The sequence below is a fragment of the Coniophora puteana genome, assembly GCF_000271625.1.
Source record: "Coniophora puteana RWD-64-598 SS2 unplaced genomic scaffold CONPUscaffold_16, whole genome shotgun sequence".
Classification (NCBI taxonomy): Eukaryota; Fungi; Basidiomycota; class Agaricomycetes; order Boletales; family Coniophoraceae; genus Coniophora; species Coniophora puteana.
In genome coordinates, this window is record NW_006913068.1 from 236,573 (window position 1) to 249,132 (window position 12,560).

General features: G+C 52.6%; 3 protein-coding genes across 3 annotated transcripts; 2 read left to right on the plus strand and 1 right to left on the minus strand.

The window, feature by feature from the left end:
* Nucleotides 1–1,150: 1,150 nt before the first annotated feature.
* CONPUDRAFT_158929 (uncharacterized protein) lies at nt 1,151–3,824 on the plus strand (the record flags this gene model as incomplete). The annotated part of the gene is made up of 7 exons (XM_007776000.1): nt 1,151–1,819; nt 1,868–2,172; nt 2,220–2,345; nt 2,392–2,498; nt 2,566–3,059; nt 3,111–3,446; nt 3,504–3,824. The coding sequence occupies 7 exons, from the start codon at nt 1,151–1,153 to the stop codon at nt 3,822–3,824; spliced, it is 2,358 nt and encodes a 785-aa protein (XP_007774190.1).
* Nucleotides 3,825–4,055: 231 nt separating this feature from the next.
* On the minus strand, nt 4,056–5,432 carry CONPUDRAFT_77156 (uncharacterized protein; the record flags this gene model as incomplete). Its single annotated transcript, XM_007776001.1, has 5 exons — nt 4,056–4,450; nt 4,507–4,572; nt 4,632–5,033; nt 5,094–5,183; nt 5,231–5,432. 5 exons carry the CDS (start codon nt 5,430–5,432, stop codon nt 4,056–4,058), a joined length of 1,155 nt encoding a protein of 384 aa, XP_007774191.1.
* Nucleotides 5,433–5,685: 253 nt separating this feature from the next.
* Nucleotides 5,686–7,926, plus strand: CONPUDRAFT_158931 (uncharacterized protein; the record flags this gene model as incomplete). The annotated part of the gene is made up of 8 exons (XM_007776002.1): nt 5,686–5,886; nt 5,937–6,170; nt 6,232–6,555; nt 6,630–6,845; nt 6,909–6,918; nt 6,997–7,284; nt 7,338–7,414; nt 7,639–7,926. The coding sequence occupies 8 exons, from the start codon at nt 5,686–5,688 to the stop codon at nt 7,924–7,926; spliced, it is 1,638 nt and encodes a 545-aa protein (XP_007774192.1).
* Between the last annotated feature and the right edge of the window lie 4,634 nt (nt 7,927–12,560).

Here is a 12,560-nt window from a genome sequence, read left to right on the forward strand (position 1 = left end):
AGTCTTCACCTCGGTCTGGACATGCCGCCATGCCTTTGCTATCACGCTCGTTAAGTCGGGCGCGTTTGCATTGACGGTGCCGTCGCTCGGATGAATTACTCATCTCAGTAATTCACTCACTTCGTTTTCATGTAGCCAATTCTTTCCCTGACGGTTTTCTATGCGGTGTATCTCACCAGTGTCATAGCTAACAAGGTGAATCTGCATGATTTGAAAGAATTGACTAAACAAGTGATCCATCCACCCGCGGAGACGACCGATGCAATGGCTGACAAGTTGTATTCAAATTTGCTGCTCCGATTAAGATCTGGGGTTATCACAGCGCAATGACTAGAATGAGCGGGTACCGTGTCAGGGTCTGTAGAAGCAGGTAGTCGCCGAATGGAGCCGCTGGTGGAATATTGCTCCCAGAAAATAGCCCGATCCGCATTCCACTCAGGGAATGGCGCCCCAAAAACTTGTTCAACCATCCCTGTGTCGGCATTGACGGCGGGGACGAGTTGACAAATTGACATGCAATGGCGGAACGGATGCCGCACATTCCCACGGTCTCGCCTGCATGTCCCTGAGACTGCGGACTGTTTCTGCGGTTCATGACAAGACGCGTGCCCTGCAAATGTGTCGTTCGGGCAGGGTTGACGGACCCGGATGTTGTAACCAAAGCTGCCACCCGGGCAAAAGTGACCGAGTCGGATGTCGGCACAGCCGCTTACCAAAACGCCGCCTAGTGAAAGGCGCCCAACTTTGCATCCGAGAGCGATGGCGCCGTATATAGATGCCGCATCGGCTACTTCATCACGGCTACTCCGGTCAAACTACCCGATGAATTCATAACAAAGATTACCGCCCAAGCACTCCGCCGAGTCCCATCTTCGGTAACGCAGGGTCAGCTTGCTAAGGGTGTAGCGGTCTAATACAGGGATAGAAATTGGTCGCAACCATAGATTGACAGAGCCCGAACTTGCAGCTCCCATCCACGGACTTTGTTCTTCCCGAGGTTCCAAAGTAAAACAATGCGGGCCGCAAGCCGATTGACTTAGAAACGAATGAAGTGTGTCGATGCGTTGAGCGGCCTATGTCATTTCTGAGTAGTATATAACCTCAGCGGCCTCAACTCGTCTTGGTTAAGACCATTGTTCACGCTGGCGCTATGCCTTCTCCATATCATTCCGCGTCGTCGGCTGATGACATACCTTCAGTCTCTACCTCACGCATCCGGCACCGCCGTCCGCATCCTCGAGCTTCTCATGGCCATATTTCTCGTGACGACAATGCACACGACGCCGTCGACACTCGGGCAGTTGACTCCGTTCAAGAGGCTGCCTCCGCCATTGCGATTCCTCCCACCAACCGCGCGGTCAGTAACACCGCCGGCGCTGCCACCTCTGCCAGCCGTATAGCTGCCATGATTGCTGCCAACCTTGCGAAACGGACGACCGCTACCGCAGTTGCCAACTGCCCAGCCTCCTCGATTGCTACGACGAGTCAGAGGCGCGCTGTGGCTCAACATTCAGGACGCCTGCCTTCACCCACCACCGCCGCTAACCCTGCCGGCACTCCCAGCCTCACTGAACCTGCAGATGGTATAGACCTCCTTGCTGACGCAGACAGCGACGACGAGGATGAGGATGATGGTCTCGATACCATCTATATCCTCTCCAAGGAAGATGACGCCATCATCCAGAAGTACCTCCCTGCCTGGAAGAAGCTGTCGAAGGTGCGGAATGACAAAGCCCAGCATGCCCTGGTGTGCAAGGTTGCGGGGCTCATCCTGGGGGAGAAGGAGTGCTCGTTGGAGGTCGAAGTGGACGTTGAAACTGTGAGCACTTTCACATTTGCCTGACTGATGGTATCTAATTGATGTTAGAGTGTGGAGGCCACCTTCAGGTTGCATTCCCGAACTCGGCCACTGCACTCCGGGAAGTGGACCTCGTACAAGGTCCTTGACTACAAGCACGTGCGGACCATCCGCAAGGAAATGCGTGTCGTCTGGGCATCGCTCTATCCCGACCAACCCACCGTTGACACAGGGGACAAGAAGAAGTGGCTCGGCACTTGGAGTATTGCCCGCAAGGTTGTTGCTCGGCACCTCACATCTGCTCAGTGGGATGCTCTCGATGCACTTGCTGACCGTTGGAATATCTCAGGCCCACCTGATGATGTTCAAGAGAGGTATGACCTTTATTGCATGATACCACTTGGTTTGACATTCGTCGTAGGGAGTATGACCGCCATTTCATTCCCAGGATGAAGGTGTTTATGACTGAGGCAGCTCGGGACTGCGGCGTCACGTTGTCGGCGTTGTGGGTACACAAGAATGCAAAAGGGGAGTTGGTCTATGGTTGGTAAGTCTGATTGCTTTTAATGTTTGATTAATGCTGATATACCCAGGACCGATGAGCTTCTGAAAGATGTTGACACATTCAAGATGTCGCTTGGTGATGCAAAAGCAAAACGCCTGCTGTTAGCATGGGCTAACCATAACGACCCTGATGAAGGTATGATCACCTTTTCCCTTGAATGTCAACGCCATTTCTGATGAATTTACTTTGCCAACTGCCACAGTTTCTAGTGATGATGACGGCAGCAGAGCTTCACGACCTGGCAAAGCTGGCTCAAAGCGTGATGTCATTGTCGCCCTTGACGACAATGGTTACCCTCTGGTACCATCTGAGGTGGGGTGTAATGCTAAGAGGTTGCAAAAAATAGTTCGCGAGGTCATGCGGGCTTCCTTCCGATACGATTTACCGTCGTCGCAACAGGGCGCATGTGTGCCTTGGAGCGAACTACGGGCAAAGCCTTTGGCATTCATTGCCCCCGACTATCTCCCGGGTGGAAATTGGGGTCAATTCGACGACCCGTCAAAGATGCTTGACGCTGCATGTAAGGCTCTCATTCGGCATTGGCGACTGAGACAAAACATCAGCCCCGACGCCGCATTCCGATTTTTACCTTCCTTCATTGAGCTCCGAGGTGGGCGCCCACCTCGGAGGAAGTCGTTGCTCATGCCCATCAAACCAACGCCTGCCGCTCCCACAGCGGCGTCATTATTTGCAAAGGTGAAGCCATTCAGATCCTTTTCTTCATATGATTCTTATTGATATCTTCAGGCTGCGGCTGCATCGACAAAGAGTGTGGCATCAGCCCTGAGATCAGCGGCCAACAACGCTAATGCGCAGACCTTTGAAGAATTGCCTACTGCGGTGGCCTCAACATCACTTCCAAGTGGATCTCGTACATCTACCCCAAAGCCACATGCTCCCAAGCCCCGAATGTCCATACTGAAGCCAAGACCTCTCACCAAACACCGCGGCGCTAACCTCAATGCTCGACGACTCGACGGCCGAAACGTCCACAGCGAGCAAGAAAGCACGGATGAGGTCGAAGATATCCAAGATTGGGAGCTGCCTGATTCTCTAGCCAAGAGTCTGGGTGTCACACCTACGGTAAGATGGATTTTTGTGTCCTTGATAAGCTAAAAAATTACGCTTACTTTGTTTTAGAAGAAACGGCCTCCCGTCGAGGAGTGGTCTCCGATCGAAGTTACGCCGAAACGTCAGAGGATGAATGACGACTTCACCCCAGTTCGGCGGCGTCACCGAACTCCATCTCCAGCCTCAGATGATTACGAGTCTGAAGGTGACGGGCTTGACGACCCCAAGAGCCCAGGGCTCAACGAAGATGATGTCTACTTCATGGGTGAGGGCAATGGGCGTCCGGCAAGACAACGCAAGCATACCGAGAGGGGCAGTCTGTGGAAACAAAGCATAGAGGAACGTGCGAAACGCCGCAAAGGGGGCCTTGGCGTTCTTTTGGAAGAGTAATTGATTGTTTTTGCCTGCCATTTATCTACAGCATGTTAGTATTTTGGTTTCTCGCTTTTAATGTGATGTCTTTACTCTGACCTCGTGGGCGATCCATGATGAAGACGCTGCCCCGTGGTAGGTATGGTTTCGAACTCTCGGGATAGAATTGTACAACGTGGTCAAGGTGAGTACATATTTTCAAGTCTCGATTGGTGGCTAATTCAAGAAAAATGCCATTATTTAGAGTTATCACTGCCCTGCGCTCTCCCCACTGACGCTGTGTCGCCCGGCGCCATCAAACATGAATAACAGGGAAAGGTGACGTATCGCTGCGTTGATTGATTGACTGGTCCATCCGCCCTGGTGTCCATCCTGTAGCATAGGAAACACGGCCTGCAGCGGCGCCTCCCCTCTATTGAGTACCCCAATGAGTGAGTCGATCGTCTCTTCTGCCGTCTCCCCTCTGACCGGTTCTAGGCGCAGAAGCATGTGATCAACAAACGCATTCAAAATGAATGCGGAGTTGGTGTGCATGTGCTCAGCCATCATGCGTGAAAGGACTGCATTTCGGAACTCCACATTAGTCATATTCACTGGAGTCATCAAGCCCAGTCCACCAACAACCGCATCAGGAGGTACGTCGCCTACGGTTTTTTATGATTGAGTATCTCGGGTACTGAACATGACTTCACGTACTTACGTTCGGGAGCAGCCTCAGCAACATGGGCATGCTGATCGCGATGTGATACAGGCGTCGATGGAGTGGCTATTTGGACGCATATAAAGTAAGATTCCTGGTACTATTGCACATGGATGGGGACTTACGACCAAAAATTGTCGACATATCAGCATCACTGGGTTGAGACGGCGCCGGTTCGCTGTAATCAGTTTGGCCGGTCCAATAGTCCTGAAGCTTTTCTGCATCATTCACGCTAGTCAAAGGGTTACCTTTGACATTGACTTCATCGTTGTTAGGTTCGCCGTCGTCATCGTTATCGTCGTCGCTGTCGTCAAAGGAGCCACCCAAAGCGAAGATAGAAAATGACGCCGGAGCGTCAGCAATGTCGTCCTCTCCCCGAAGTGGCAACGCGGCGTCGTTTTGGGACGAGCTCGGGTTCCCCGCGGTGTCTTCAGCCCTGGCGCCCTGATTCTGGCGCCGTAGATGTGCAGCCACCATTGATGCTACGACATCTCTATTGTCATTGCGGTGTTCGGTGGAAACATTACCTGGGTGAACAACATCGGAGGTATGAGAACCGCAGGATCCAGACCTCGGTTAACGCTTACGTTCGCGTGCTTTCATTTCCTGCCATTGGCTGCGAGATACAGGCAGGTCTTCGCGCTTTTCTGCCAATGACTTCCCTTGCCCCTCCCAGTCTATGCAGTTGTGAGCACATTCTACAAATATGGCTGAATTTGCTCACCCCATTCAGATGCATCATCGGCGTCATCTCCGACGGCGCCGAGTTGACGAGCGGTGTCAGTTTTGTACACGACTGCTCCTGGGGCTAACTGCGACCCGACGACCTTAGACTTGCTTCCCTGGCGCCCTTGATCTGGGTTTTGTTCCGGACGATCAGAGGTCGTGGACCCTCTTCCTCGGCTGCGGCGGCCTCTTGGGTTCATGGCGATTAAGGACGATGTGAAGGGGGTATTAGGTGCGTGGACGGCGGTGGGAGAAGTGGGGAATCAAGGTAAGCTCGCGCACATCTGGCGGCGTCATTTGCCCACGTCCATAATTAGCGGAAGGCTTCACATGACGGCGGCCTGAGGGAATCCGGGCGCATCTTCTGGGCCCAGGGTTGTTTACCCTAACCCCAGGAGACGCCGCGCGGAGTCCTTCGGCTGCGCCGTGTTGTCCAACGCTCACCACACCACCATGGCAGAAGCACCGGAAGTCACGGTCTTTAAACTCCCCAACTACTTGCCCAAGAAGTTTCGGACCCTCGACATTGAAAACCCGACGTCGGTGATCGCGGCGATCGTGATCTACAGCGCACGATGGACGGCGATGTTCGCAAGATTCAAGGCTGGTGGCATAAACAAAGCTGCCTTTCTCGAGAGGGCAAGTCAGGAGGTGGTGAGCATTTTCCTTTATATGGCGCACTTCCCGCCATATGTGCTTTGCAGGATGAGGCCGCCTGGTGGATGGAGGCGTACATCGAGTACGCCAAGGTTGACGGTCAGAAGCTCGACTGGCAACTGACACCGATTGCGGTCGCCATGTACCATGAGCGGGGAAACATGGAATCGCCGACGTTTTCCTTGGATCCAACGACGTACAGGGTGTTCAAACACTACTGTTTCCGTCCTGTTGAGGTGAATAACTGCGGTGCGGCATGGTGGGACGAGCCAGAGTTCACGGTGAGTAATCACCATCCAGATAGTGAAATATTGTCATTTGTGTAATCTCATGCGGTCGAAGCGAGCAACGTCCCCCCCTGTACCTGCGGGTTCGTCTGCAGGTCCAGACGCTCCATCCCTCTTTGCAAAGCCCATCAGGCCTGCGGAGTCCACGGCTCCGTTGCCAGCGCCATCGTCGCAGGGGTCTCCTTCCCCTGCACCTCGTCGTCCTGTTGGGCATAAGCCCAAGGGCAAGCCGTCATCGACCCCTCGCACCACCACCCCAACAGTGCAAGCAGGTGAGGACGCTGATGCGGCCATGGACGACGACATTACGATACAATCACCTCAGCCGGGACCTCCGACATCGGATGAAGACGTTCAAATCGTTGAGGCACCGCATAAGGTGCGTATCATTTCTCACCACGGCAGCGCGCCCTCACTTACCCATTGGATCGCGATTTACGGATTTGTGGTTAGAAACCGCGGCCTCGCCAGGCGAAACGGACCTCAACGCTTCCTGCGGCTGCTGTCGATCAAAACCAGTTCGACTCGATTACGGGAGATACTACGGAGGAGCAACCGGTTGCATCTCAAGCCGCAGCAAGCTCTGCTCATGCAGCTATGGGGAAGGCGCCGTCTTCAGAGAGCGCATTGTTGGCAGCTCGAGTGCATCCTAAGGGCACCGGTCAAGGAGTAAGTGGAGCCAAGGTACATCATCGATGCCCTTCCATCTTGCCTGCACTGACTTAATACAAGGTCCCTGCTGGTGCGTCATCCTAGCGCGGCGTCATGTCAACGCATTTTGATAAGCTCCGATGTCCGGCGCGCTTATCCTTCCCAACAGAGCGGGAAGTCCTCGATCTGACGGCGGAAGTTGATGGGATGGAAGGATTTGCAGACGCCATACGAGAACTGGTCCGCGCTGTCGACAACAACTACTCAGCGACTCGAAACGATGTCAAAACCCACAAGGAGTCTTTGACAAAGGTAATGAAGGATCACAATGATTCCATCAAAGCCTTGACCAGCGCGGTAAATGGCATTCGTGAAGACCTTCGCTTTCTGGCCCACACACTTGGCCACGACATTCCACCTCGTACCAGTGAGGGCGATGCACATATTAGTGGGGATGGTGAGTCATCGTCATCATTTGGCAGTCTGTGACGTCACTCATATTGGTTATAGTTGAGATGTCTGACAGTGCGCAGCAGGGTGACTCATCGAGTGCTCCCAACAAACGACAGCGCAAATCCCAAGGGAAGGTTAAGCATTGATTATTTGGTCCTCGATTATATACTACTGTACCAACATATTTATGAAATGATTGATATATGAGACTGCTGTGATGGATAACATCCAAAGCTGTATCACCCGGGATTCAATCAAACCAACCACGGGTATAATCCATAGTCACGCCGCTGACGCCCGACGTTTGCAAACATTGATTATGCAACTCCGGCCTATGAAGCACTGTCTTCCTTGGCAGTGCACACGCCGCCGCGCCGTCCTCCTTCCCGGTGCACACGCCGCTGCGCCGTCTTGTGCGGTGTGTTCCAACGACGCCGCTTTGCACCCCGGTGGACACGCCGCACTCCTGATACGGCGCACAACGGATCAGCCGGTGCGGCGTTACCATAGGCGTCGGCCGACACGGAGTACTCCTACGGCAGCCGACGTCGGTTGGCACGGTGTTGTCGGGCGGTCTGTCGTCCGTTGGGACGGCGAGGTCGAGGCGGCGTGCCTGCAACTGCTGCGCGGGGAATCTATCTTGTGACAACTCGCTTCAATGAACACGCAAATAATATTTGATACGAGCGGAGCGCTAACCGCTAGGTCCCATCGGAACTTTGCTCCCCGCGAGCGCCTCCGCTGCTTGCCACGGCCCACGGTCGTGTGATCCCCGTACTGTGCACGCCGCTAAATGTGTAGGCTGTTCAATGCTCTTTTGGACAGCGCTTCTGCATGCCCCAAATGTGACGCCCCCTTATCAACGCTATCTGCAGCGACGCGCAGGTGGATACATGTGACACGACGCCTACAAACCCTGTGAGTTAATGCGAACATTGGATCTCATACAGGAGGGGGCTTACGATGTTTTGGGCAGGCGAACTTCACCGTGACAGCTGGCCGGGGCCGACAGGCGCTCGATTTCATCACGGGTCATAGCCAGCTGATCAATTTTTGGGAAACACAGGAACACACGAGCAGTTTGTGCTTACAAGATTTGATGGCTCCCACTTCATGGCTGATGTCCGTGAAGGGACAGCCGTGACTAGTTCAGATAAGAGGATAACTGTGAGGTGAGCTCCGTGCTCGACTGGTTATCCCTCCTCCATCTTCCAACTTTCGAGGTATTCAGGGGAGTCACCAGCCACTGTCGCTATCTACGCGATGAAGATTGACAACAGTCCGTCAGAATGGCCATCAATATGGATTGCTCAGGTGGAGGCATATAGTGCCGGTGGGTGCTATCTACTCTCCCGAAAGTGCTAGCGTTCATAAAAAGTACACATAGTCGCGATGGCTTGCCTGGTGCTGTACGACTATGGTGAGTACCAGTCTCTGCAAGCTCGTTCGATTTTCTAACAAACAGGGACCGAGATGTAACCTAAACATAAACCTCATTCAGTCATGCTTGTTCCAATGGAACTCAACGTTCAAAAGCGTCGTTGTGGCTGCCGCTGCCGTACCTGCGCTGTTGACGAGGACATCAATCTTTCCGTAGATCGCCGTCGCCGCTTTTGCGGCCACTTGTCCCCTGCTGAGCCTGCACCTGCTGGGCCCGCTGAACCGCTTGTCCCTGTGGATGAGCAGGTGGAGGTGGTCCCAGACAGTGAGGAAGAGGATGAAGACGCTGAAGATGCGGACACTGCACTAGCTGTGCATGGGGAGGCCTATGGCAGGGAACTGGCGCTCCAGGGTGATTCCTACAAGGAGCCCAGGACCTATGCTGAGGCTGTTGCTCAGGATCCCCTCTGGTATGACGCCTGTGTAGACGAGATGGGTGCTCACTGGACCAATGGGACCTGGGAGGTGGTGACTCTCCCTCCTGGGGAGAAGGCTATAGGAAGTCGGTGGGTGTTTAAGCTGAAGCGCAATGCTGATGGGTCCATAGAGCGTCACAAGGCTCGAGTGGTTGCCCAAGGCTTCTCCCAGCGTCCTGGCTTCGACTACCTCGAGGTTTTCGCTCCCACTGTCCGCCTCTCCACCATTCGCTTCATCCTGGCCCCTGCTGCCATCCATGACCTCCACCTTCGCTCTGTCGACATCTCCAACGTGTATTTGCAATGGGACATGGATGTCATGCTCTATATGCGTCAGCCAGAGGGCTTTCACATTGGTGGCAAGGACCAGGTATGCCTGCTCAAGCGTCCTCTCTATGGGACCAAGCAGGGTGGACGCATGTGGAACAGGAAGCTGCATGCTGCTCTGCTCGAGATGGGCTTCAAGCGCACCAGTTCACCACCTGCACGAGGAGGTACGCGTTTAGGGGCTTCAACGATGGTTAACGACTGATTCGCGTGTATACACCAGATGGAATTTATATGGGTAAGCAATCTATCCTGTCATAGAGAGAGGGCGGAAGGCTCATGCTCTTGGTTCAGAAAAAGAGGCTCTCATCAATTACAGTGTTGTATATGGTCGTGAGTGTCTCGGGGTTGTGCAATCAGTCTGAGAACATCCAACTAAGTGATGTCGAAAAGCTCCGCTATATTGGACTATTCTATGCCATGTAATGCCTTTATCAACCCGCGTCCCTCAGCTCTAATACCTCTAATGACACCTTATGCAGGGTCTACATGTGTAAGTTATTTAGTCCTCGTAGAGCGTTAACTAATCACCAACAGGTTTTTACGTTTCCATTCCTCTGAGTGACACGGTCAGTTGTTCGTTATGAGAGAGTGATGGGTTGACTGACAGTTCTATAGGCGTGAGTACAACATCCGGACAATTCAAGCCCTAACGGCCATTTCAACGCACATTTCTTTAGATGTATGCCCCCATGTCGTTCAAATGTCCCTATCTTGACATAACTTCTCAGGCCACATGCTCTTTGGGCTCATGGAAGCGACGCAGCTTATCGCCGTTTTCTCGCTTCAGGGTAAGCTGATTGCTATAGCATCTCCTCGGACGCACTCACAGCTGCCAGTTATGATGGTCGTGCGTGTTTGCGCGTTGTATAATGAATCAAAGAGAATGCGCTGGACGTTATCTACACTCCTGACCATCGAATACGTGATTATTGTGGTGTTAGTATCGGTCAGCCTCACGGGTCCAGGTGCTACAGGTGTGCATTCCGCGCGATCCCCTGGTGGCTAACATACGAATGCTGACGCTGTCTCAAGTCAACGAATATGACTGGTCAGGTGTACGCCACTGCATGAACCACATATCCAGCAACTCTGTCGGCAACTGGGGAGCGCCTCTTCGATTCTCGCTTATGATCACGTTCGAGTTCTTGCTCGTTGTTTTGACGCTCTGGAGGTTCTATCATCACTAAATGGGTGGGAAAAGTTTGACCGTTATACCGAGTGATCACCGTTATAATATCGTCGTCGAGACAGTTTTGTATGATCACGGATGGTGACGCATTCCCATTGAGTTAACATATCGTTACGGTGTGGCAGTGAATTTCGGCCGAACACCATGTCGCGGACACTTTACCATTGATCAAAATTGATGATCTTGCTCGTACATTTGTTAGTCGAATATAAAATACGGAGACCATTTCAGAACCAAATTATCATTGAGCGATAACTTCAACTGCATATGGCAGCCACCGCTTTAGGTAGACACGAACACTAACGAACAATAAAAACGGTAGAGATTCGAATACCCGCTGACCTTTACAATGATGCAAAAGTGGAGCAGGCGAGCGGGGGAAGAAACCCAGCCACACCACATTGGGCGCATGAACACCAATTGCTCGGCGTCTTTCTGCTTCTGTTCCTACCTATCACTGTGAGGGCGGAGATACCTGAAACTCATGTACGTCAAGTATGCTCGTACGTTAGTAGTTTTCATGTATTATTCATGTTTTCGGAACATCATAATAATGTAGATGATTCATGATAATCATGTACAAGGCCAAGATCAAACAACTAATGTTTTTGCAGGATTCAATGTACTTTCTCATGTCAAAAGAACATGATTTCCGAGGCAACGAGACACAATTGAATGCGTAGCCAATAGTTTTAATGGCAAAATGCAATGATTACCACACAATAAAGCATGCAAAAATCACTGCAAATGCGATGATATTCATGGGTATCTATGGATATCTACACAGGGAGTGCCTTGTCTACTCAATACACAGAACTACAATCAACCCCTTGAACTGCCCGGCGCCTGGAGCTTCTTCGGTGCAACTGGCGCAGAGTTTCTGCCCCGTTATCATCATCCGAGTTGTCTGCATCGAACGCATGACAAGGGGTGCGGACACAATTGTTCTTGAACGCTGCGGCGAGGGCTGCCAGCCGAGGCTCTCCCGCAACTAACCTACTTGTGGGAACGGGCCAAAGTAGATACTAACCAGATGCCAATGAGAGTAAGTAGACGAAACAGTGAGAATTAACGAAAAACATACCAGACACGATGTCTGCTCTCTCCCCTAGTCTCGCACCACTGTCGCTACCGGATTTCCGGGAGGGGACTCGACTCGTTTCGAGAGCATGCTCATACGCGGGAGCGGCGCAAGTGCATCAAAGTTCCCTAGAATACAAGCGTCATTGTGGGACACTTACGTGAGCCCACCTAAATATACCGCGGGCACATGGTCCATCTGACTCTCGTTCAGACGGAGCACGACTGCGAACATGCATGCATGCGGCGCCCATTGCCACGCACGCTCCCTCTGCTTGTCGGCCACTGTGAGGGCCATCTGCACCAAGTGTAAAGGTGCGGCGTGCGTCGATGATGGTCGCAAAGCGAGGACTTATACTACAGCGAGGGACCACTGTTAGTGGAGGGCATGGATGCATTGGCCATGAGAACGTTGAGCAGGTTGATCCACGCCGCGAAGACCTCAGTGTGCCGTCACATCCGATTGTGCGCTTGTCCACACTGACGATGGCGTTGATCATCCCTACGGCGTAATCAGCGCCTTGTTTGAGCAGCCCGTTAAATCGACCTACGTGAACTATGTCGTGCTCGGCGAGAGCCTTAATCACGAACCATGAGGGTTGACCTACGTGCGTATGGTGTTGATGTTGAGTAGTAAGGTGCTAGAAGGAGAGATGGGCTGACAGCGGAGAAGGCATACACGTGGACAGTTGTTGAAGATGATTTGTAGACGGGCCATAGTAGTGTCATGTCCGTTGGTGGAATGTGAATGTTGACTGACAAAAAGGCCAGTCAGTCTGATCCAGGAGCTGCCATAGAAAGCGTGAGTAGACGGCGTGAGGTGCA